General features: G+C 38.6%; 2 protein-coding genes across 6 annotated transcripts in view; one reads left to right on the top strand and one right to left on the bottom strand.

The window, feature by feature from the left end:
* Positions 1-1,934, top strand: part of MTREX (Mtr4 exosome RNA helicase) — a 43,732-nt gene extending 41,798 nt beyond the window's left edge. For 3 of the 4 annotated variants that reach the window (XR_011678970.1, XR_011678969.1, XR_011678968.1), the window contains exon 28: positions 272-295. Coding sequence is in view for 1 of the 4 variants with exons in the window: in XM_071425411.1 (XP_071281512.1) it covers positions 272-324 (53 nt within the window). In the remaining 3 variants the exon portion in view is untranslated. Of the gene's footprint in view, positions 1-271 lie in introns of all 4 variants that reach the window. The other variant, XM_071425411.1, reaches the window with a different exon arrangement.
* PLPP1 (phospholipid phosphatase 1) overlaps positions 389-27,276 on the bottom strand; it is a 63,552-nt gene continuing 36,664 nt past the window's right edge. For both annotated transcript variants that reach the window (XM_071425413.1, XM_071425412.1), the window contains exons 4-6: positions 14,779-14,836; positions 2,916-3,092; positions 389-840 (exon numbers count right to left, since the gene is read on the bottom strand). In XM_071425413.1, coding sequence (XP_071281514.1) covers positions 715-840; positions 2,916-3,092; positions 14,779-14,836 — 361 coding nt within the window. In that variant the 3' untranslated portion in view covers positions 389-714. The remainder of the gene's footprint in view (positions 841-2,915; positions 3,093-14,778; positions 14,837-27,276) is intronic.

The following is a 27,276-nucleotide window of genomic DNA, read 5'->3' as shown; positions in this document are numbered from 1 at the left end:
GTGATGGGAGAAGGGGCTGGACAGATTGTGAGGACTGAAGGTGAATCGTTTTGTAACGCGAACTTCTTGTGTTGACATTGTGGTAAACAGCACCATTGCTGTTATATTTCCAGATAACATCTTTATTACAAAGTTTGACTTAAAGGGTGGCTAAAAATGGGTGTACAATGACTTCCATATAATAACCTGTAACATGCTTATAACTGTACTTTAACTAGTGTTTGTGTCAGTTAAGACTTTTCTATATTAATATTTTTTTCCTTCTTAATAGGGATTACAAAAATCAAGAGAGATATTGTCTTTGCTGCAAGCCTTTACCTGTAACAGCAGATGTCTTCCAGAAACTATACTGACATGATGGAACAAATTCATCAGTGTCACATGTGGCTTCCATATCAAGTAATTCCTTTTAATGGTGTTTACTTAAACCACAGTTGATTCAACAAGGCATGTACAAACAGCAGTGTATGTAATATAATTTGTTACAGTTTTCAATAAAAATTTACAATTGTAATAGCTTTCTTTTAAGCAAGAGCTTGAACCAACAGAAATTTAAAGTTTAGATGTACAATAACTGTGGTAGATGTTACTATATACAGGTAAAGTGAGCATCCAAGAGCAGCAGCAGTCCCTTAAAGGCAATTACTTATATTACAGAGTTAGACTTGTGAAATTGTTTTCATTCAGAGCAATACAGGTGATATGGGTCATTCTTCATGGTTGATGATTGCTGCCAAAGTGATTTCCATTTGTTGGAGTCTCATGTAGGGTTGTATGGGAATCTTCTTTTGGTTGAAATGTACATCCTCTCACTTTGAAGAAGTCTGACACATAGACAACCTAAGTGAACAAATTAGTGTTTAGCATTAATCAGTGTTCAATTATTCCTGCACTCACAAGTCTTTGAAACAAGGGCTCTGCAGCTGGCAAATTCTATGATCAAAACTAAGTTTAATCAGTTTAAAACATTAGAAAATGGCAGGGAAGTCTTGTACAAAATTCAGACATCTGTTCTTTTAATTGCTTTTTCACCTTGCCATTGAACATTTAGCCACTGATGGTTTAAGCCAAAGTCAAGGCTTGTGCCAACTGACTGCCTTACCAGGCACTGTTTAATTACAACAGCCATAGTTTGAACAGCTCTAAATGAAGGAGCAAAATGTGCTTTTTGAGGGCCCACAATGCAAGTTCAGTTAAATTTTTTTTCTGTAATTTAGGTGGAACAGAACAGGAGACATGGTGCTTTAGCTGGACCAAGCATCTGTAAGGCCAGCTCTACCTATGTAGTCCTTTCCTGCAGTCTTTTAAACATACCACCTCACTTCCTCACAGCTAGGAGACATCTCCCTCACTACAAGAGAGGTGGTTTGATCTAATTCTGCAGCTTGCTGTCTTCCACTGCTCATTTCACCAAGCCCCACAGCAGATGTGCTGGGCATAGTGCTACCTGGAGTGCAATAAGTGAGAGCCTCATGTGCTCCTTTCCCTTCCTGTATTGTGTCTTCCCCTTCCACTGCAACCCTGAGAACTGTGGAACACTTGAATGTCCTTGGCAGAAGAAACAATCTCCCACCACGCTGGCAGCTGGCTGATGATCCAGTACACTGCTTTAGCCACAGACCAGGGGAGTTTCAGCTTCCACTTAATGCCAGATTCCCTCAGTTCAAGTCAGTGATATATTTGCACTTGCTGTGCTGCTATGCTCTAACCTCAGCTTGCTGGTTTTGTAGAGGAACTCATCAGTTCTTTCAGATAAGAGTCTGAGGGTGGTGGTTGGTGCTAGTGTATATTTTTAAAAATAATTTCCTGACCTTTCAACTCTACTCTCTGTAATGCTACTTTCTACTCTTTCTTGTATTACCAAGCACCTTCTGAATCATCCAACATCCCTGACTAAACTTGTTTTCCTAATAAAAGTGTCCTCACCTCTTTGATCTCTGTTGTTTCTTTCTCTCTGTACTCTGTTTCTTAGAAAAAGGGGTAGGATTATGCCAACATGTTGCCATTTAGTAACAGCTAATGCAGCCTGTACGATTTCCCAGAGCTGCTCCAAGATTGGATAATTGATTGCAACTAGTAGACAGCTTTGTCTTGAACCCTTCTGACCTGAGAAAGCTGACAAAGCATTTATTGTGGAGGTGGTTCTTCCCAGCTGAGCCTCAGTTCTTAATAACTGAATCCTTCATAAGACCTCAGTTCATTCCCATTGATCCAAAAGTCCTAATTTATCTATGGATGAATTAGCCATTGCACTGGTGATACCCAGTACAATTGTTGTCACTAAGTCAACTGGGCCTGCTGTGACAAGTTTAGGCAGGTGTCTGTTTCCTGGGATAACTTTATACTCATCAGTACAGCTAAGCCTCACATGTTGTTTGTTGTGAACACATTTTTAGTACTAGGAATGCACACAAGAAATGGTGAAGGGCTTTAGTTTCCCATCAGACTGAAAAAGACACACTGTGTAAGGTGGCAAAGGCAGACACTTTGGTGCTGTACTCATTCAAGGCATTTTCTCCCATTAACTTTATAAAACTTACTTTATAAAACATACTTTATATTATGTTCTCTGCTATTGTACTTGGGATTTCAAATGTGGCTAGAAGCAAAAAGCTTGATTTATATAGAGGGGCCTTGGTTTGCAGTTACCATTTCCATCTTAGTTATTTGAAAAGCTCTTGAGCAGAGGCAATGTCATGTTGTCCAATGGCTAAAACTACCATTTATCTCATTGGCCTGCCTCACTCCCCAAAGTACTATTGCTACAACCAGTTCAAGGAGTTGTTTCCCTGTTTCAGCAATTTCTGAAGCATTAGAAATACAGGTTTGCTTTCCTGTGAACACAGCCTGCAATTCTAAGGTGCTGTTCATAAAAGCAGCATTCACACCCACCCGCCCCCTCACGAATTACTTACAATGAGCACAGCTACCACTGCACCCTGGATAAGTCCTGTTAAAACATCACTCCAGTGATGCTTGTAGTCAGAAACACGTGAGAGACCCACGTAGATAGATGCAGCAATAAGACCAAACTGTAAAGTAGGACGTACGAGTCTTGCCCAGTCTCCTTTCATTCTTGCCTGAAGATAAAGCTGAAAGAAAAAGAAAAATTAGTTACAAAATGCAGAAAACACAGATACAGTAAAATTGTGTTGGGTCTTTTCAAAGAGTTGATTGAAATTTTATTGAAATAATATTCACAGCTGTTCTAGGTGCTATAGTTATATTCTTAAGGCTGCCAAGGCAGGGTTTGATAGTTTTGAACTTTAATTTATATATGACACCATCATATTGTTCCATTTGTACCAATATGACAAATGAGTATTTTCAGGATAAAGGTCCTGGTAATACTAGAGCCACTTAAGGCTTAAAAAGAATCCAGTGGAAGTCAAACCAGTATTTCACTCCTGCATGAACTACAGGTAAGCCTTATACACAAAATAGTTTACATTTACTATTCATAGAGCTGACAAGTTTTTAAACTTCATTCTCAATTGCAGTCACCTTTAGTATTATCAACTTCTGGCATAGCATTGCAGCTGTAGCTAAGTATCAGAGCTAACTTGATGTAATCATAGCAGTTCTCAGTTGTCACTGGTATATTTCACTGAGCTGTGTTCCTCACCCTTTTCAGCTGCCTATTAACCATGCTACCACTCTGGTGGATATTTGAAGTTCTCATGTATTTTCCCTCCCCTCAGGTCTGCTTTTGTCGTGTATATCTATGTTTTTGATGTATTATCTCCATTTTGCAGTATTTATTATTTCCTATCTAATCTAATCCAAGACCCTGCCTCTGTTTCTTCTGTGGTCTGTCTAGGATCTGTCTGTCTACATCTATCTAGCTCTCTAGTTTCTCCAAATACATTCTGTAAACATAATTGAATTTATTCTGAAACTTAATCCTATCACCAAAGAAAGCACCATAGTTACTGCATTCACTGACAAAACAATACATTTGGAAGTTATGTTTAACATTTTAAGTATATCTTCACGGAGACACTTAGAAACTTCAGGCCAAGGACAAAACCTTAGCTGACAGTCTTGAGAAAAGCAGAAACCAGCACACAAGCAGCACTGGTGCCTGATGGTAAAACCCTCCACTGCCAACTTCAAAAGCCATGGCTAACTTTGAGAAGCAGTACATTTACCATGTAAATACAGGCACAGAGAAGACACTGTAGATGCAGAGGTGATACTTTCCAAAGTTAAACATTTGGGGAATGTTTCTCTTAGTAACTTACATCATAATTTTGGCATGCTGACATTTTCAGCTATAAATGGAGCATCAAAAACATCAACCCTATCCATAAAGAGTTTTCTTTAATAGCAAGGTCAGGGTAGAATCAGACTCTAAAGAAGCTACACCTAAGACTAAACTGAAAAATATTTTTTCCCCTTCAAATTGGTGGGCACTGCATATTTCTGTGGGCCTCAAACTCACCACTAGGGAAAATACAGTTTAGCCACTTCAGAAATTACCTGTCACACCAAGTTCTTTTAACAAAAGGCGTTTTAATGGACTTACTGTGATACTACTTCTGGATTTACCAACAGTAGACCAGAACACTACAAAGTGCCTGATGGAGCAGAGGAAGGTCCCAGGAGCATATGCTGGTAGCCTGAAGAGCTGGCTGATGATTTAATACTGGCTGTACTTCACTCTTTCCCTATTCCCACTAAATTTTCCTGAAGGCAGTTAAAATACCTTGCTGCAATGAAGTTTTTTTCCATATAAACACTTTTGGAAGTTTGCAAAGGGTGTATAGCCGTAGTGGGAAAAAAAAAAGGGTTATGCAACCCTTTTGCAGATATGTGAGAAAATAGGTTTACTTATGAACACAAGAAGAAAATGGGGCAAGGCATGCAAATGCCAGCTCAGTGCACTGAATGATCAATAAAGCAGTCTTTGGCCTTAGGCAAATTCTTTCTGCTTGAGAAAGCATCAGACAAGAAATTTGGATTTGACATCTATGTGAAAGCTTGATTTCTGTACTTTGAGAGTAATCTCCCATCATGAAGATCTGGAGCTGTTCTATCAGCTGCAGAGCATAAGCAGTTGGCTATAGACTTCGCAAATTCTAGGTGATTCTTCACACCATCAGCTCCTCTATCTGTACAGGAAACAGCCAAAGGTCTTCTTGCACCTTCTATAGCAAATAGATTCACAGTGTTTTAAAACTAGGTGGGAGAAGGGTGAGAAACGATACCGCAGATCAGTGTTAGGCTGACTGATCACTGCTGTGTTTAATTTCAGAAATAGCAGCAGTCATTCTGGTTACAGTTGGGTTTGGGGTTTTGGGGTTTTTTTTGTTAAGTTTAAAATAATTGCTTATTAACCAGCTGCTGCAATAGCAAATGCCACGTTATTTTTAAGCAGGTAGTTTCAAACTGATGCTGCTTTTAACAGGCTCAGAGTTGTGCTACCCTGCCAAGCTTCTTCCCACTACTGTGACTTGCTCTTAGAAAAACAACAGCAACATGTCTGGCTACAACAGGCCAGCAGGGCCACGCAGGAAAATACAGCAGCCAAGGAGAGGAGGAGCTTTTGCCGATGATACATTAAATGTAAATCAAGGTTAACACTAGAAGTATTCAAAATTTTCCTTTATATAGTATTAGCCCTTATGTAGAATTAAATGCACAATATGGAGATGTCCTAGCTCCATGTTGCATTAACTCTTGCTACTATTTTGACCCTGTTGACTAATAGAGTGCAATGGCTTCATGCTATTTACAGAACCTCCTCCTTTATGGCATACCTCAGGTTCCTTTGCTCCTCTTTGAAGTCACAGAATAGCCTCAGAGAAAGAAACCAGAAGCAAATCCCTGTCTCTCCACCCAAGCCTCTTTTCTAGAAAGGAGTAAGTATGTAAGAAAAACTTATGATCTGTACAAGCCACAGGAACTTAAGGAAATTTCATCTGGGAATACTACTGAAATGCCTCCTACCAGCATTTCTCATATTGCAGAGAACAAATTTGTGAGCCTATAAACACAGAAGAAGCATCCCAAGCTGCTCTGGTAGTGACCCACTCCTGTCAGCATTTTGACCATGCCAGCTTCCCTCCACACTGTTCTGAGCATTCTGATCCATCAGCAGCTGTCTTTTAGCTATGCTCCATTGCTCTCCATTCCCCCATCCTGCTGCTTCTTGTGTTTGCTTCGTTCATTCCTTTTAAAAGTGCAAAGAGATTTCACAAGACTTCTTTTTAATGGGATTAAATAATCTTGAGGTTTTTTTTCCCTACTAGTTTACTCCATAATGAAAATATGTCCTCTAGCCACACACATCCTGAACACAAATTTCTTCTTAATCTATGGTCTAGTACTTCATTTCTAAAAATACAGACAAGCAATGAAGAGAAACTCACAGATACTTTGTGGCTTCTTGCAAGAAGCCACAAACATGAATGGAAGAGTCTCTGCAACTGGAGAATTATTTGCTACTCCACATTTCTAGCATTTGCTGCTCCACATTTGAGCATTTGCTCTTTCAACGGAGCAGTATTAATTTACATAAACACATGCCTACCTAATTTGGAAGTACAGTGACTTGTGTTTCCTACATGGACTTCGGGAGGTGCAACCATGTGGCTTCACAAGGAAACCTCCTAACAGCTAATATAATACTTCTTCACTTTAAGGGCACAAAATTCTTTTAAATCTACCAAAACCTACTCAGTTCAACCAAGATCATATTTCAGATATTTAGTTTCAATATCTAATACTCCTTAATTATTTTCATTCAATACCTTCTCCTATTTTTTCCAAAACCCAATTATACAGAAATTCTGCACTGCAAAATAAATTTGCCTATTAAGGTATGGGAAATCCTCCTTCACTTGTTCAAGAATGGATGTCAAAAGGATGAAATCTGGAGAGGGGAGGGATTGTGGTAGTGTTCCCCCACCAAGTAATAGTACTACTTGTACCAATTGATTTGTTCTGATACTTTTCAAAAATAGATTTTCTCCTGATACCAAAAGACCCCAGTAACTGCATTTCCTACAGGGGTCTTGTCCTAAACAACAGGAGCAAGGCACACCTTCCCTTTAGAGATATACCTATTTTCACTCTTATTTCTGTCTCTCCAACCCTAAGGGAATCACAGCATCATTAACTTAAGAGCAGAACAGTGAGGAAACAGTTTCCAAGAGAGAAAACTCCCCTGTGACATATAGAAATGAAAACACTTCTCAGTTTGTCCAAGTGCAAGTAGTAAGACTCTGGAGACAAAACAAAGTTGGAGAAAATCAGTTCTCGTGAAATAAATCCCTACTTGGAGAGACCTTTGTAGTTGATACAAGTTTAGAAGTGAGCAAGTAAATGGCCTGTACTTTACTTAGCTTAGCATTTACTATTAGTCATGTCTGTCTTTGGTTTATGGTATCTGCCTGAGCAGTACAGAGAGCCCTATGGCATTACTGTCTAGGAGGCACAAAATACTGCTGTGGTTACAGTCAGTATTTGGATCCATTACTGGCTACTGTTAGGAAAGCTCATACTTCAAAGCAAGTCTGCTGACCCAAAAAGTCCCAAGAGCCACAAACCATAGGGATTCTTCCCAAACCAAGAAGCTCTGATTTAGGAATGCTTAAGCACGCTCAAGTCCATGTACACAAGTATGTGGTTTGCTTTTGGATTTCAGAGGTGGAGGGAGTAGATATGGAGCTACTGTGTATAGGTGGTTTTGTTAATGAGGCAGGGGTGGAAGGAAGTGAAAGCACAGGAAGCACCAGTGTTTTGAAGTCTTCCCAAAAACAGCCTTTGCACTAATATGAAAAGATGAGGCAAAATTTTTCAGAAGGCCTGGGATTAGGCATAAACAGCTGAGAATCCAGGCACATTTGTAAAATAGGAAAATTTCATTTTTACATATATCCTAAGGACATCCTTACAGGAGACAATACCCCCTTGCCTAAGACTGTGAAGTCTTCCATTAGGAAGCTGGGAAGATGCACGGAGTGCCAGAGTAACTATTCACCCTCCAGCTCCATCAGTAAATACACACTGTAGCCTTTCCTTGACGAGAGGGCAGTGCAGTAGTCACACTACAACACACTTGCACCAGACACAGTTTGCATCTGAGCATCTTCGATAACAGCCCATATTAAAATATGATCCTCCAAGAGAATAGACAAGCTGAGGCTTTCAGAATAGATTCCTGCATAATGTTATAAAGCAACTGAAACCAAACATTTAGACAGATACGCAGGGATAAGCGATACAGGTAAGTGATCTGCCATCCTTGTTCTAGTCCTGTTGAGCAATCCAGACACTTCTTCCCTGCTCAGACTAGGCAACAGCAGAGAGAAAGGCTTCCTTCAGAGATTTTCAAAGCTTTCTCCTACATCTATAAATGTTTGCAGAATAGCTCTTCCCCTTCTGCTTGTTATGGGAAACTTGAGAGATGCCTTCATATAAAAGCTAGTTTGTATAAATGCTGTTACTCAAATAGCTTTGTATAAGAATTATTCATCATATTTCAGCTAGTACAAACTCTGGAATTCAGGGAAATACAAGAAATCCAGTAAACAGTTTAAAAATCGCAGTTCTGAGCACAAAAGAACCACAATATGTGTGTCATATACAATCTTACACTTATGCAAATATTACATTGGAGGTGCAACACCTTATGTTGTACCTGGAAGCACTGCATCTATGAATAAACAGAGCTATAGGCATCACCCAACAAGACACTGCCTGCAAACCAGAAATATGGATAATGTCTCTCCCAAGTACTTTTAAACACAGCGGGCTCATATCCAAACAGAAAACTGTATTCTAAAAGGAATACAGAGCTGTAGAAGAATTCATGAGTCACTCATGAGCTGGGCTTCTAAAAAAAAAAAATTAAAGGAATAAAAAAAAAGGCAACTTAGACTTTGATGCCTGTCAATACAATTTGCTTTTTTAATGAGATCACCTCCTTTTCATAAATACATATTTATGACCCTGGTCAATCTGCATTATTATAAGTCCTTTTGTTTTATTTTCATTGGGCAGAAAATAAAAAAGAAAGAAGCAACAGTTCAGAATTAGTTCTCCCCCTTCCAGTGAGGGAAGAAGATACAGGTCTGCAGTGCCTTCACTGTGGGGGTATGCCTGAGCTGCTGTTCAAAGGGATGGTACATCCCTATTACTCTGACCATATCTGTCTTCCCTGTGTCAGCTCTGATGTTTGAACAGCCCTACAGGGAACTGATCTATGGGAGAGCTGAACTGGGGAGGAAGCGGCTGAACTAGCAAGAGAAGGCAGAATATGTACCAGTCCGGGCTCTCTAAGATAGCCGCATTCTGCTGTCAAAGGCAACTGATGTGCAAAAGCTGCCTCCTAAGCAATGGGCATAAATGCCTGTTACTAGTAACAGCTCAGCTTTCAATTCAATATCAACACTGTAATCAATCTGTTCTAAACAAATACTATTTTTCCAGTGAGCAATGGGGTTTTTTGGGTTTTAATCCTCCAGCCTCAATTTGGCTGTACATTGCCAAAATAATTTCACATTGACATAATTTTTACCATAGAGCAGGATAAACAGTAACATTTTATTCTGTTGTAAATTGGAATACAACACTTACCTCTTTTCTGATAGAAAAAAAACACTCAAAGTCGGTACTTTAACATTTACTAGAAGAACTAGAGCACTGCAATGTATTGCTTTCAGCTCAGTTCTAGAGGAGCCAGTTCACAATATGGAAATTATTACTAGTGGCCCTAACTTCCAAGCAAACCATGGAGAAATCAGGTTTTTTTGTTTTCTTACCATAAAAAGTCTAAATAACAATATTAAAAGAATACTAGGAGCACATACAGGTAGAAGCATGAGTGCTTCCATACTTGAGCCTTGCAGCAAGACCAGTTATCCTTTATTTTTTCATCTGCTGAAAGTAAGGTACTTGATACTATGCACAGCTACAGCCAAACAAAGCATTTTCAGTAACACATGTGTTTTCATTAGTTTTGCAAGACTAGTCCTCAACTTTCATGTGGGCAAGAACACAATAAAGACAGTTCTGTAGCTCTAGTCAAAAGCATTTGCAAAAGTGAAGAAATAGGTGCTGTGCAAACAGACATAGCTAAAATACTGTGTCAAAGAGTCGTTTGAGTACTGTTTCACACAACTTCCCATCCCAACATAAACAATTACAATCAGAGTTTGAGAGCAGAGGTTGACTGGCACATTTCAGAGCATTGAGTAACAAAAGCAACCTAAAGCCTGTTTTCACTTGTGTTTATCCTATGATCTCTCTGCAAAAGAAGGCTGCAGCCTTTTTCAGTCCCAGCCATTGAAACACCATTTACTGTCCTCATCTGTAAATCCATGTGACCTTGGATACATAAAATGTTCCCAATGACTTGTAGGAGAGCCACTCAAGTTACATTGTGCAAGATTCATCATCCCTTTCTGTCCCAAGTCTAAGCAGCACAAACACGTTGCCATCCCCAGAATAGCAGTGCCTCTTGGCTTTGCTATTTGCCTCTGGGTTTGTGCAGCTCTATTCTTCATCCTGGAATAGGTGCCGGCAGGGAAGTGCCCAGGCCAGCTACAGCCAAAACTGATTCTGTTACAGAAACATAATCCTCAGGGCCACACCCATTTCTACCAACTGTTCTCACTACTGATGGCAGCGTGCATTTAGCATTTTAATTTAAAATAACTTTTTAAACATACTTAACTTGAAAAGTCAAGAACTGCCTGCAGCATCCCCCCTCTAGGGCCAAAGTGCTAGTTTGGTCACATGGACACTGGTAGAAGAGGTGCTCCACTACACTTGCTCTCCCATTTCCAAACCAGGATTCAATAATCCAGGAAACAGGAGAGGTCATGCCAGCTGTTTAATTGTGGAAAAAAAGGAGCAGCATCAGGAGAGGACAACACAGATAATTTGGGATCCATCATCTGTTTTTAGGTCACTGGATTCCCACATACTGTTGCGGTCAAACTCCCTCTAGCTTGCACACAAAGCTGCTGTTGGCAGAAGCTCTTATCCCAGAGATAACAGCTCTACTTGGACCCAACTAACCCATCTACCTCTGCCAAATGAGTCTCAAAATACATTCTCCACCATAGCTTCCTAGACTGACAGACTGCAAGCAGGTTTTTTTCTGGGGTTTCATTCATTCTCTGTTAGGAAACATAAGAAACTTAACTTTAACCTGGGAGTGGGCTGAAAACCCAAAATTTAAATTTGTCTAGCGAGACACAACAGCTTTTTTACAGGTGCAATGACCTCTGTGCTGTGAAAGCAACAAATTGTGTATACTGCTGCTTATTTAAACAGATGGATAATATAAACTATTTAACATTTCCACGCAACAAAGAGTTAAAGTAGAGAATTTGATGACTAATACAGTGCATGGTGTTTCCATGTGTGGCCCCTGCTATGAGATGGGACACGCAGCATAGGATTATGTTCAAAATTGCAGCTTTTTCTCCTGATACCAGCAAAGTCATGCAGTGAGGACTCAAATAATTTTGGCAATCTCTTGGCAAGCAGAAGAAAGGAATACTCCTTAGCATAATTCAGACTCTTGAAGAAATCCAAATGCTTGCCAAGTCAAAAATGTCATAGAATCACAGAATTGTTTAGGTTGGAAAAGAGCCTTGAGATCATTTGAGTTCAACTGTTAACTCAGCACTGCCAAATCCAGCACTCATTTATGTCCCCAGGTGTCACATCCACACTTCTCTTTTAACTACTTCCAGGGATGGCAATTCCACCACTTCCCGGGGGTAGCCGGGTCCAATGCTTGACAATCTTTTCCAAGTACTCTCATCCTGCTGCTGGCTGCCCAGGACCCCACCTGGCTACAACCTCCTTTGAGGCAGCTGTAGAGTTGTAAAGTCACCCCTGAGCCTCCTTTTCTCCAGGCTGAACCCCCAGCTCCTTCAGCTGCTCCTCCAAGGACCGGTTCTCTACAGTCATGGATTCACCTGACACTGACATACATTCAGCAGCTACCTTTTAAAAGCACACTTTCTGCAGTACACACACACACCCCCCAGACTCCTCCAGCCGCTCCAGAAAGCGGCATGCTAGTGTCTGGTTATCATTAACACAGCCTCTGAGTAATGCCACATGCTAACAGCCTGTCCTGCTGGTGACTCAGCCCGTGGCTGCAGAACGGGTGCAGGGCACAGATGAAGCCAGCATCAGAGTTCAGAAAACAAACAAGGCATCAAGTGCTGCAGGTTTGGCTTGGAGCCAGCAGCAGCACTCTGCCTTGCCACATGCGCACGTGTGTGTGTGTGTGTATTTTCTTCACCTTCCTGCACTAGCTGTCCTTTTGAAGACATCTGAACTCGATTTGGTTTCTTGGTATGCACTAAGGCTATGTTAATCAGCAAGACAAAAACATGCTGCACAGGAGCCATTAATGGCTCTCTTCTTCAGATGTCCCTACAATGGCCTCATGGCAGTTTCTATGAATAATGAATAATCTTATTATCAGACAGAAGGAAGTAGAAGTCTAATCTCCACAAAGCCTCTTTATTTTTAATGGGCAATATGGCTCAGCCAAAGACAAAAAATGGGTGCAGAAACAGACAGGGCTCTGGAAACTCATTGACTAATTAATGGAAAATAAAGTAATCTCCAGTGAAACACTTCCTGTCATCTTAGAAGAGTTAAAGGCATTTGTACCCCTCTAGTTTAAGGATGCTACTAAGCAAAGCCCTGTTTTGCAGTTACTACAGAACTGAGTGAACACAAGGACAGCTCTGAGCACAGCAAGTGTCTGAACCAGGACAGACACAAAGACAGGATTTATGGTATTCTGATGTAGCTTGCATAGGAAGGGTTTGATTTGCACTGACTTGCCACCTGCCCATGTGGGAGGTTGCCAAGAATCAAACTCATACACACAAAGCCCCAAGACAGCTAAGGTTCATAATTTCCTCTTCAAGAACTTTCCAGACAAGCTCTTTGCATGGATTCAAAAGAATATGCCACAGGCACTCCAGAAAGCCTTATTCAAGCCACATGAAGTTAATAACTTCAAAATAAAGAACTCTTTACTTTCTTGCCAAAGGCTGAATTTTTTCCAAGCCCAGTAGGTTAACTAAACAAGGTCTTAAGTCCAGGCTGTTCAAGACATCTTCTGTCTTGTATGCATCTAGAGGGTTGTATTACCTAATGTGACCCATTACCTTCAATTAATGAGTTGAGAATTCTCCTGACCACCACCGTTTACCCAGGCTGCAGAAGAACATACCTTATACACATGGGACAGAGGTAAAAGCTCAGACAACTTCAGATCCCTGACAGACAACTAAAATCCAGTCAGTATGAATTATAAACAACACATATTGCTACACACCTACCAAGGTTTTTCTTATCTCCAGGTTTGTCCTTCTGTGAGATTTAAGTGTCACATTATCACGTTGTTTAACAAAACCATGAGAGAAGATGTTGGATGAGAAGGGCCTGACTGAGCCCAGAGGGGCAAGTCAGTATTAGGGTGCACTCTGTATAGCAGTAATTGCTTCCCTGTACTATGGAAAGAGTGGGTTTGGTTTTGAAGCGCTATTATGAGTGGACCCATAAAATTTTGGAGAGTGCCAGTCATAATGAGCAAAAACACTTTAACAGCCAACAGGAAGTCAGACCACCATATTTGAGTCAAACCCAGGATATAATACTTTTATGAACTCTTTGTATTTACATTAGATAAGACTGGTAAGCAGGGAAGACAATCTGAACAGGTTTAGCCATAAAAAAACCTACATAACAGATCAAAACTGAACATCAAGCTTCTGAGATAGCTTTATTTTAAAATAAAGCTTAAAAACTACCTCAATCATATTGAAGAGCCACCTCTTCTGTGTGTAATTGTAGGGGTTTTTATTTAGTTTGAACAATTGGTTCACTCACAGTGGATGTTATACTCATGCCTTGAGAGAGTGAAAAAAATAAAATGCAACAAAGACAAAAAAAGAAAATTTAATCTGAGGTCTGTAAAAGTCATGGAATGCATATATTATGTTAGCAACTTATGTCCAGGACTAGAGTTTAATTTTCAACTACATTAACAAAAAAATTCCATAAAGTTGTTAATGCCTTCTATGTTACCACTTAGCACGGGGAGAACAATAAAATCAGTCTTCCCTAAGAGTGAAGATTATTTGTCCTAGTTCACGGGAACAATTTCAACAAAAATATAGTAATCCCTAAATGAAGCACTTCTGAATTGATCTTATCACTAATATTTACTGTCCCCTTGCTTTCCTCACTCTTGCCTCTCTGTCCTTAAAAAATACAGAAAAATAAAAAGGAATTTGAAAATTCAATTTGATCTGCTGTTTTGTGTTTATGGGCCCAGACATACCTGATCTGTGTTTAAGGGTCTTTGCTTTATTTTAAAATAGGCTTTGCACATCTCATTAGATCAGACATGTTTCATTATAGATTTTTATAAGGCTTATAAATTTAAAAGTATTATAATGTCATAAACCTTATAAATTTTATAAGGTTTCTAATACTTTAAATGTAACTAAATTTAAGTAGCATCTTCTTTTCAAAACACACTTGTCACCAGGCTCATTTTAGACACAGCACACAAGCCAAGTACCATATTAAGTATTCTCAGGCATACTGAACATCATTCTACTTCTTGTCCCAGTATCACCACCCTTACAACTCCTACTGAGAAGTCTTTAACTACCAGACAAGCATTCTACAAAAGCCATATGCATAGCAGCCAAGTAAGTATTCAGTACTGGGTAGCTAACTCATCTTTTGTTATCATTTAGATGGAAAGAGCATACTTACTGCTACGAAGAGCATGCAGTACATGGAGAATGAAGAATGGCCAGAATAAAATGATAGTCTGGAAAAGAAAAGATCAGACATCATCAGTTTCCTTTTAGAACATTCAGTCTGCAGTGATACTAATGTATATTATACAAGTGAACTGGTAAAATGCAAACATGTCCATACTACTCTTCAAGGAGGCTCCCTAGGGACATCACACAGATTTTGACCAAGAGTACAGACTTCACTACTCAGCAGTTATCCTTTTCCAGAGTTAAGTTGATCTCTACATCAGGCAGTAAGTACTAGACTTTTGACTGAAGTTTGAACAGCAAGGGAACACATCTTAAAGACAAGTGTCCCTTAATAGTTCATCTTGACAAATGCCAGAATACTTTAAATGTATTTACTTCTTAAAAGTCCCTTATAGTCACGGTATGTGTATGAATACAAATTACATTAATCACCCCAAAACAATCACTTGCATTGAGTCACCATCAAGAGGCAGTAGTTAACAAATAATATGTAGTAGTTTATATTACATTTGTACACCTTTGTGAAATGTATGATTCACACAGACCCTCATTATTTATTATAGAAAGGTAGGGGGAAAGGCAGGAATGCAGTTTACTAGCCAGTCAACTGCAAAAGATGACACTCCATCTAATTTGTAGAAGTGATTCGTACTTGGTGATCTCATTGAGAGTGTCAACATTGCCTTCAGCTCCCAAAGACTTGACAACTGACACTGGCAGTCCAGGATTCCTCTGGCCAGGTCCTCCCCTGCACAGCTGGTTTTGTGAGGAGCCACAGATGTAAAATAAAGGTCATCCACCTCCTCTTCAAGAAAATAACGCAAAATGTAAAGACAATTTTGTCTTAGCAGGGAGATGAAAGAACTGTACTTGGCACTACTTTTTTCCATTTTATGCACAGAGCCTTGTAACAGTGCTGCTCCACAGGCCACCAGCCAGGTTTCAGCCAAGCTTCTGTGCAATTTAACAACCACAGCACTCCCCCCTCAGCAGTTTGGCATACAAAAACATGCCCAGCTTAATGAAGTTTCAAAGCTCTGCAGTCTGACCTCTACCATATCCACCAGGTCCCTTGTTTTGGGATACCTCTGCCAGGCAGAGACCCTGTGGCCAGGGAAACTCTTAGTCAAAGGAAACATTTCCACTCTTTGGACTAGGAGAAACAAAGGCAGCTCTGACATGCAGCAAGATAATGAGGTTAAAGATGCCCTGCTCAAATACCACAAAGGCGGCAATGAAACTGTCTTGTGCACAAGTGAAACTGCAAAACTTCCTGAATTATTTGGCATGTGTAACATTTAGAAACTGCATCAGAAAAAGTCTACACAGGTTTATTCCAGAGGTTTTAGAGCTTTTTGTTTACGGTTGATTTAAAATACTGGCAGCAACAGCTTTTGATTTCAGAGGTACTAAATAAGCAGTCTGAAATAAGATGACTTTTGTTTCACCAACTGGTATTTTCCAATTAGCTTCTTAAAAAGAAAAACTTTGACAATGTACTAGCTTCAGATGTTTAAAGTTCAAAAATTAAGACTACACTGTAGCTAGACATCCCTTTTTCACTCTTGTCCTCAAGCACTTAATTTTATTTATTATTTTAATTATTATAAATATATATAAATATATATTTTTATATATAAATATATAAAAATATAAATATAAATAATAAATAGTATAATTAATTAATATATTAATTTTATTTATTGTTTTAAACAATTAATATTTCTGGGCAAGAGTCCACTATGAAAACCAACATGACAAACATTGTGAAGAGTCCTGTCCTTCAAACATGTCATCTGAGAATGCAAAGCATGCTGTTCTACAGAAGATACAGAATAAGGAATTATTGGCTCCTGTGATAGTACTTTATCCAATAGCTCTGGGGGTATTCCTCTTGGCCATAAGATGATATTTTCTACAACTATTGAAAGCAACCTGTGGCCAGCTGAAGGAATTTAGAAGACTACTAAATGATAAAAGGAAAAAATACCATTCCCTAAATTTATTTTGGAATTCCTGTACCCTTTTAAGTGTGTTCTTGACTACTGTATTTTTTGGTTTTGGAATTTATTAGCCTAAGGTACACGAAGAATACCTTGTCCCAAGTTGAATATTACAAACTTTGAATGCACTTCTTATCAGGCATAGATAAGTATGCTGTACATGACTGAAAATATTGTGCTTAGCACATGAAGTATTGCCAGAAATACAACCGGGACAAAGTACTGATCCAACCTGCACATAGTGCAATCCCAAAGAAGTGAAACTTCTTTGGCAATACTGCTGTCTCTAGACTTCTTTAAGAAAAAGACATTTTAAAAGATCTTAAAATCCTTTCAAAACACTAAGATTGACAACGAAAAATTTCCCAACAATTCATCAGCATATAAATAATGTCTTCCCAAAGCCAGGAGAATGTCATGCCTATCAGACCAGCCAAGAACTTGGCTTCTTTGTGATCCTACTGCAAGTGCTGGTTTGCCATGAGCCAGCAATAAAACAGTAGAGACAACTCTCCAATCCCTACCTTTCATCAGTGAAAGAAAGGCTAACTTAGCCCAATAGAATTCACACATCAGATTCCAAAATATCCTTTTCAAAATAGTCTTAGAACAATATCCGGTGAAATTGAAGTATCATGAAATAAGAGCTGGCAAGTGCAGTCTTGATCTGATTGTTTCTGAAACGGCCAATTCTGACATCAAAAAAACAGTTTTTCAGAATCTTTCACTCCATCAATACCTACCCCATAGATCTCTTCCTATGTCAGAAATATGGCTTCATTTTAACAGGAAAAAAGCATAAGCTTTAATTACTTCCACTTGGACAACACACTATTCCCAATTAGAAGAATGCCTTAAGTAGTATCATAAAACCAGTTTCAGGTCTCAGTTGAGGTTTAAAGTATACTCCTAGTTTCCAATGTACACAGTAGAGCTGGACATCATAAAAAGGTCTTAAAAGAAGGTATTTTAAGGGCTGTTTTGCTTTCTTGAAACTTCGCTTCGTCATGAATTTCACATGGTTTCCAATAAAGACAAAGACAGTAAAAAAGTAATGACACAAGTAAAGACACAGTAGGTCTTAAAAAGGTTGCCATAAGATTGACTACAATTTATCACTATGGTTCATTACTGAATGTCTGCATTTTTAAAGAATACCTGGAAAAATAATCAAAATGCAAACAATTCCTACAAGAAGCATATCAGCTGAATGACTTTGTTATTTTAGGCAGGATTTCTAAGCCCAGATAAGCAAGACTAAGAGAGATTGCCTTGGAGGACTTGACACTGACAACCTTCTATTACTTTCCATGCACAAGGCCAGCTTAGCCCAGGGAGCAGAGCCAGCCTGACAGGTTATGTTTCTTCAATTAGTAGAAAAATTGAACACGGTACACAGCACATAAAAGGATCATTTTTCTTGGACTGTGACTTACAAGAAAATGCATGGTTTAAGTAGTAAGTTCTGCTTGGCATTATTTTGTGAAGTACATGACTTCTTAAGGTAATTACTGACACTGGAACTCAGTAAACAAGCTTGATGTTTTATTTAATATTTTCACATGAACGCCTGAATGTGCAGAAACTTTAAGAAAAATGCAGGAATCTGTCAGGGAAATTAACAGCCTGAGAACAGCTAGAGAACAGCTAAACACATTTGCTACAGTGGAGCATTAAATGGTGAGAAATTAAAGTAAATGACAGTAGAAAGAGATATTCCACAAGAAAGGGCATCCTGTGGTGCTTCAATAGACCTGTCAGAGGCTGATAAGGAAATCTTCCCAACGTAACTACAGAATTATGAAATGATCCCTTAGAGAAAAACAGAAGGCTCAGCAAAACATTATGCACACTCCCATGTCAAAGCAAATAAATACACCCAGCTGGATTAGCCAGCATGTCCTTTCCATCTTCAAGTTCCCTGGATTCTCCCAGTCTGACTCAAAGCTTCCACTGACATTTGTGTTACCCATTCCATGATCTGGAAGGGAATAAATGCCAGAGTGCTGAAGCTCAGCATGCCTGTGTTGAGTAAGCCAATGCTTGTGACACATGCTTGTCGGTGAAATATTTCTAGTATTTCAGTGCCATGGTTTAAAGTTCTAATTCTACACTTAAACACCACATTCTTTAAAGTCAATTTTCTCTGCATTCAACAATCAACTTGTTCTCCCAAGATTCACTCTTTCCTCATGTGCTGGACTTGCACTACTACAACTTACAAGATCAGTGGGAGCAGCAAGTTTTGAGGACTCTGAAATTAACCCCTTTTGTCATTACTGCAAAGAAAAGTTGAAATAAATACAAAAGCAGTTCATCTACTGAACAAAATCAAGAACTACTCAGAACTCCATGTTCCTAATTTCTCCACTTTTTTCCTTGTCTGACAGTAATTATACCCACACTTTAGTACAAAGCCACACATTTACACAGGAAAACGCTGCTAGAGTCTTTCCAATTCAGCGGTCTCCTCTGGAATATTTCATTGACAATTTTTTCAACAGGAGACCTAACATTTACTAGCAAGCATCTTGCACAATTCCATAACCATATCTGGGTGAAGGGTGGTTCCACTCAGCTCTGCTTTATGCAGCAGTAGACAGTGAGGAAGCTGCCAATGTAATGCAATGACATGTAATACACATGATTTGATACTGTGACCATGTTTTTGCAGACCTTCCACTTTTTTCCTTTTGCAGTCTATCACACACAATTAAATTTCCCTGCTTATCCTACTGACATAAACCCAATCCAACAGGTTCTAAGAAGAGATAGGTATTTACCTATTTCTAATCACCTTCCTAACCACCAGCCTTTGAAACAAAGACTGCTGATTGTGCAAGAAACAGGAGTATAAAGTAACTTTTCCTCAAGCTCAGCATCAACATGAAGTAGTTTTAATCAGCAGTAGAGTACTGCAAGGGTTGTCTTAAGTGCTAGATTGACCAGATTCTGAAGCTGGTTAAAAGCAGGATTTTATGGGGGTTTGTTTCTTTACTCTCTGGGAACTGAAGAAATTAACTGACGGTACATTCAGGCGTGCAGATATTCTGTAAATTTTATTTGAACAGAAGTACTACACACTGATGGAACAACCTAACAGAGCAATGACTACCTAAACTAGCTATTTCACATCTGACAGCAGAAGTTTATATCAACAGCTACCAGGGAAATAAACTTGACTGTAAAATATCCAGTACTAAAAAATTTCATACTGTTACTGTTTTTTTCCTTTTAAAATAAGCAGCAATCTACACGTGAACTTCCAATTTATTTTTTTTTTTAGCAAAGGGGCAAGCAGTTACCAAATCCTGTCATTTATGCCACACAAAAACATGTCCATTTTGAGCTTTCAATATTCCAAAGTCCAACAAAATTCCATGCTGCAATTTCCTCGTGCACATTGCAAAACTATTACAAAACAAGTTATCTTTCAACGGTTCTGATTTTATCATTCCATTTAACTTAATGCACAAAAGGAAAGTTTAACTTTCCATTACATTTCCAGGTAACCTCTTCCAATAAGGAAGAAAATAAAAATTGTGACTTTGTTTACTTCTCTTCGTAATAATTCCATCTCAGGAAAAGACTAAAAGTGAAAATGGCAGCAAGAGGTACTCAAACCAACATTTCTAAAGACTAGTAGTTTGCTCTCACATGCACTAGAACACTCCTATTCCATTTATTGTGTCTGCATAACTTACTCACAATACATTTTTGATTGGCAGTAGTGTTATTTTTCATAAAGGGAATGAAGACAGAAAATTATAATCTCTATTAAATCAGGGATTTATGTGCTATTCCTTCTTAAAGAAACTACTTCGGGTAAGAAGTGCTTGACAAGTATGCAGGACACATCTTTCAGCAGATTCCTGTAATCTTCCAAGGGGAAAAGGAAAGGAAGCAGTGGGAGAACAGTTAAGGGGATACGTGTTCCTGCAGTACTATGTGCTTGATACAGTTATACACACCCCAAATTTTATCTTATAAGACTTTTTCCTCCTGTTACCTTAGATATAAGTTTTGCAAACCAGTGAAATTCTGTGAATGAGAAGATGCATCTACCTGCTTGGTTGGCCACAGCTAGCTTCCAAATAATTTTCACGATGCACTGAACACAAGTACATATTTTGATTTCAAATGACCTTAAGCAGGATAAGCTACAGAAACAGATTTCATCCCAGCTTAGTCTGAAAACCATTAAGGGGGGAAGGGTTCTAGTTTCAGTCATGAAAATGAATGTTACCTATCACTATTCAAAAGGTCCAATTCACACTAAGGCAAAGGAGATGTAAGCTCAGAAACAAGATCCAGATTGCAGAACTGCATCTCATTTCATTAGAGCACGTTCACTTTCCAGATTCAATTCTCCCTACCACCAGTCAGCTTCTTTGGCAAAGGCAGCTCCTTTTGCTCCCAGATCAAGTACAGCCCCATTTCAACATGCACTACCAGCCTAGAAACTTCTAAGGGTTAAATATTTAAAGGCTTTTATTCATTACCATGACTCATTTTTCCTTCCATGTAAAATTATGCATAGTTGCTCTAAGTTCCTTCTCAAACTTCTCAAATATGATTAATAATTTCACTAGGTCTGCAAGTGTTCCCAAACCAACCACATTATATTTTGAATAGTAACGACATAAGGGTGAAAGAAGTGCTTAAGGAAAAAGCTGCACTATCTGAACAGTAGTACATGTGTGGACTTCTACTCCTTTCAAATCCCTTGGTATCCAAGCTGCATCAGTTGTTTTCTGCAGGTTTTTTTTGCATGTACATTTTCAGAAGTGAAAACTAGTAAATCAGCCTCTGATGAAAACTCGTATACACGGAAATTTTAGTAGTGTAGAGCATTTCACAGGTTGAAAGCTCCACAAAAGAAATAAGCAGTCCTATATACAACATACCAGTATGCCCCTAGTAAACACATAGTAAGTGTCTGGCATGTCCAATTTCTGATTCATGACACTGATGGAAACTGCCAAATGAGAAGTAATCCATTTAGTTATGCTTGAATCATTAAGTGCACTTTGGTTTTCAACAGAGCCTCAAGAAGTTTCAAAACAGAATATTGGTACATTCTATAAAAGCCAAGTAATTTTAATGCAAAATAATACTTTACTATAGAAATACTCCCCTTACTGACAGGCAGGGAGACAGATAAGGAGAGGGACAGACAGGTCATTTAATAGAAATAGGTTAACTTAAAGTGAATGTTCAGACTCTTGACCTAAGTTTAAAAATTCCAGAGCAAACCAGTTGCTATCTAATGAAACAAGGGAAAACAAAAGCATTCATTTAAATAGAAGTAAATAATGCATAAGCCTTGGAAGTTTTGCAAAGGTTTTTTGGACTCGTAGTTTTTTTTTGTTTTAACACAGTTATGGTTTTGAAGGGATACACAGAACAGACAACACGAGAGTTTCACAAGTTTGGTTGAACTTCAAACAAAGTTATATGGGTCAGTCCCATACCAGCTGTCTGGCAGGGGCACCCTGCTTCTGGAACTGCTCAGTGATTTATCTGCACTCACAGCTCATGCAGGGCTACAACCAGAGCAGAAGATATGAACAAAGCTGACAAACTCCTGGCACATGATTGGTAAAGGGCACTACCTTGGCAATTGTGTTGAAATAAATTATCAATGTCAAAACAGTCAGCTCTAATTTCCTAAAAACTTTCTTTGAAGATTACATTTTGAATTTGCAATGGCAGACTACACACAGCTGGTTTTGAGCACAGTCAGCATAGGAGCAATACATCAACTGAAGCAGGGAACTATTTTTTCCTTTAGACATCTGAGTTGTAATATGAATCTGTACATTAGTAATACAATTATAATTATGAACCTTGACAGCTGCATTATCCGTTACCACAAACAGAAAACTGACAGACTGAAATTAGAGCGCTACAAATATCCAAAGTTAAGTTTAAGCTAAAAGGAAGTGTTTCACGCACAAACACGTCCTTGCTAGCTGTGCAAGTGTGCTTTTGGGGGACAACAAAGCTCGGACTGCATAGGGTGTCTCTGAAGAAGCAGCCTTCTACAATATGGTGCAATATTTACCACTTCAGGTTCAAAGGTTTAATTTCTATGCATGTGCTTAGTGAGCTGACAAATAATCTAGGAAGGGCAGTTTCCGGGACAGATTCATGCTTTGTCATGAGGTTTTCAGTGTTGCTCCCAACCCAGAACTCTGAACTTTTAGGTCCCACTGCAACATCCATACTCAGCAAAAACGAAAAAAAGTAATATCTAACAAAAAGTAATATCTAGAAGTTAGTTATTGCATTAATGTGACAAACGCACACTCCTCAGCTAAAATGTAGTACATACTGCTTTCAAGAAAAATTTGTAGTAAATTTGGAAAGCCTAAGCAGGTAGAGGACTGGAGGACAATTATATATAGGGAAAAAATATTACACTGTACAAGAATTTGTACTGAGGAGAATTAGTTTGACCATTGTTAAAGCAACAAGATACAACAAACTGTACTGCAAACTGCAACCAAACTTAACGTCCTTAGAAGAGAAGGCCACTATCAACCTGTGTGAATATGCTGGCATTCAGTTCACTTTCTGAATATTCATACCATGCTCTGTTCTTCCTTCATGTTCACCTGTCCCATGAAGGGAAAATGTGGATTTTTGAGAACAATAAATAATGATTTTGTTCTAGCTTCATTCTAAAGCTCTGAAATATTAAAGCATGTTCTCCGAATTGATTAACAACATGACTCAAACTTCAGCTACAAAAGGCCTTAACAACAATTCCTTATAATACATACTAGAGAAGATAATGACAGCAACCACTTTAAGTGGTTGCCACTGTCAGTATTCATTTGCAGATCACCCACATGTGTTCAGGAACAGAGGTTAAGCAAAACAGAGTATGTGTGTACACAAACACTGCATGCACACACTCTTAAGTGCTCAGTTAGAAACTTGCCATCACACCTAGAACTATTTGCTTAAAGGGCTAGTCTTCCAAAGGACTTTAGACATATTTTCACATCCTTCAGTAGAAAAGATCTGGACTTCCCACTCCCAGCTTTACAGTGTTTTGACTAAGGAAGAACATGTTATGCTTACAGCCTCCCATCTGCTACTGTTCTGTGTCTAAGAGCAGGACAGTCAAGCACTTTACACTCCTGGAATAAAAAGGCTGCTTGGTTTACATGATGAGTATAGAACCCTGCTAAGTAGGGGATCCACTTTCTCCATTTTAATGGGCATAGAATAACTGGGGGGGTGAGATGTTTGCTACATGCATCTTCTTGCCCTAATGAATACTGCAAGGGCAAGTATTCCACTTGCCCTTGCAGTATTCATTACTCCACTTTCAGAAACAGAAACCTGAACTGCCTCCTTGTACAACATTGAAACTGCATTGTTATGGAAGTAGTATCAATATATCAGTTCCAAAATGTGAAATAAGTTTTGGAATTGCATTCCTGAAGACTAAGTTTTATAATATTTTTTAAAAACCCCAAAAACTGGACCCAGTAATTATCCAGGTTTGAAATTCAATCCAGATTTTTCAGCTGCAGTCTGAAAGGACAATAAAATTCCATCACAAGGGGACATCTGGCATTTATAAGATCCAGATCTTATATATGAATGTAACAGAAACCCCTCATTTATGCATCTCAAAAGAAGAACCAAAACAAGCCAGCAATACCTCAAGAGTAGATGTTTTAAGAGACAAGAAGGCCTCCAAATCTACACCTTAAATAAGAGCTCAATAAATAAACCTCAGAGTAGAAGTCAGTGAATTGAAGGTTTCAAGAAATTAAACCGTATGTTGACCATTCTCCTTTTAACTCACCATAAGGTACAGCTGGAGAGGTATAAAAACAAAATGCAAACTCATTAAAGAAGGTCAGCAATTAGAAAGATCTTTTGCAGCTTCCAGGTCCTCATGCTTAGTAGCAAAGCTCAGTGAGGAGAGGTAGTATCCAGCCACAGAGGATCTTACCAGGATTAGTAAAAATCCAGACAAGTCCATGAGTCCATGAGGCACACATCCAGTGGTGCTGAGGAAGGCAGATGATGCCATGATGAGGATGTTGAGATACCTCTAAAAAGCCATGTGAAGGAGCCAGCGTGTCCTCCCCATGGTTAAAAAAATGGATGAGTACTCACAGGGCTTTGTCAAAATTCCACATTAATGAAACATTTAACCCATTCTTGCCAATCACTGTAACAACATCTCCCCAGTCTTCAAGATTATGTGGACATTATAATAATGGGGAGAAGGTAACTCAAAAGATATACTCAAAAGGCTAGAAAATGATCTTTCAGGAGAAATGAGAGAAGCCAGCATATTTATTTTCTGGAATAACTTAAACCTCTTTATGATGATATTTTATAAAGTTTTTTTAAAAATAGCTTTCACCATCATTGGTATAAAAATACTTATCTCACATTAATCCAAAACTATGAAGAATACCTTTATAACCCAATAACCAGATATCTGAATTGATTCTTAAACTTGTATCCACTAAGTGGATTTGTCTCAGTTAGTCTGTTTCAGAGACTTACATACCCACTATGGCACAACAGAAAAACAGGAAGAGAAGGAAGAAGAGGAACGCATAAAATAAAAGCATTTTGCTTTCAAGGGTTAATGTTGTTAATTTGACACAACATTAGTAAATTTGTGTTTCTCATTCCTTACTGAATACAGACATTGTAAACTTGTTTTTTCCCTACATTATTACTGCAGGAAATCATTTTTAAATGAGAAAATTAAAAGAAGTACACTCTAAAGCTGTGAAGTTCTAGGGAGGCATCATTTGCATGAGCACTAACTAGTACATTATTACACCCTAGTATATAATCATCCCTGTGAAATTATTCAGCAGACACTGAGTAAGAGTACAGCATACTTCATAGCACAATACTTATTTTTTTAACATTTTGTGGATAAAATGTAAATTTAAATTGTATCAGACTCGATGCACCTGACCTTTACACAAGGCTTTAAAATGCAGATTGTACTGCCAAGTTTATAAAATTATATATACATACACACTCACCAATGTGACAGCACAATCCTAAATTAAATTCTAAAAATAATGTAAGCTCTATACAGTACCTTCTACATTGTTTGAAAATTAAATAAGACTAATTCAAATATTCTTTGAATCACACACAACTTGTCAATACCAGAAGCTTGGTTTGGGGGTTCCTTCATAGATTTTGTAGAGTTTTTGTTCAGTTTTGATTCTTTCTTTGCTGGGAAGGCTTAGGGAGCTTTGTTTGATTTTGTTTTAGTTCTTATTTCTTCTAGAAAGAACTTAATAAAACTGGAGAGAAACACCTATCATCATTACTCAGTTCTCAATCGCCTCCAAAAAAAAAAATCAACAGAATCTTTATTTAAATTTTTAGGTGTAATTTTTTTGAGATTAAATTTTACAACCAAGAGGAAATATTCATTCTTTGCTTAAGATGACAACTAACACTGACCTTTACCAGGTTCAGGTCCATCTAGTCAAGTGTTTCCTGGATTCCAGATCTTGCTCTCTGGAGATTACAAATGCTTATCTATGCAAAGGCAACCAATGTTGAATTAGCAATTCCTGACTGCCAAAATGAGTTGGGAGCCACACCATGGTTAATATTGCCACACCATGGTTCAGTACATCCCAATGACAGAGTCAGAAGGCACTCTATCACTGTCTTGAAATCTTGAAGCATGATACATTTCAGCTTAACTGAACAAGTACCTAATAAAGTTGGCTCTTTTCCCCCTCTGCCAGATACTAAAAAATAAGTATATTCCACACTAATCAAGTGTTTGCATACTAGAGGAAAAGAGCAGCTCTTGATGCTCTCCTTTGTTACTCTACTAGACTCTCAAGCCTCACTGTTCACACACTCATTTCAGACAACCAGCTACTACAGCAAAGTATACTCACCAGAGGAATACTGAAATACTAATTCAGAGCTGCTGCAGAACACCTGTGGTTTCTGCTCAGTCTTTTGGATGCGGGAAAGCTAACAAACAGGACTGGTTAGAGCAGACAGGTTTGGGAAATACGCCTTAGCTAACAATAACCAAGGGAGAAACCATCATGTGTCCTAGCTACCTACTGCTCCTTGAGAAATTTGGGTATTTTGCCAATCCACTCAAGGCCAGGCCAAGGTATGCAGAAGAAAAGGAAGAGGAGCAAAAAATGAAAGCTGCAAAAGCCAAAGAGATTAGAGATTAGTAAACACTGTTCACTCACACCACCACTTTATCACCGTTATAGCCTGGCACACCTACCCATTTTACTGAGGCCTGCTTTGCCTATTTGGAAGGGGAAACAGCCAACTGACTAGTCATTATCTTTACAGGTGCTAAGGAAAGTACCCTAAAGGCAATTCAGCAGCAGTAAATATACCAGTACAATAAAAGTGACATGCTAATTGCAAGCACCAGTGACAACAGAAGACCACGACTTTGATCTCCCTTCATTTGTAGACAC

Source organism: Agelaius tricolor, unplaced genomic scaffold, assembly GCF_023055355.1.
Source record: "Agelaius tricolor isolate 1412-34295 unplaced genomic scaffold, bAgeTri1.0.p SCAF_4, whole genome shotgun sequence".
NCBI classification, from domain to species: domain Eukaryota; kingdom Metazoa; phylum Chordata; class Aves; order Passeriformes; family Icteridae; genus Agelaius; species Agelaius tricolor.
Note: the sequence above shows the minus strand (reverse complement) of the source record. Positions and strands in the feature narration are given on the sequence as shown.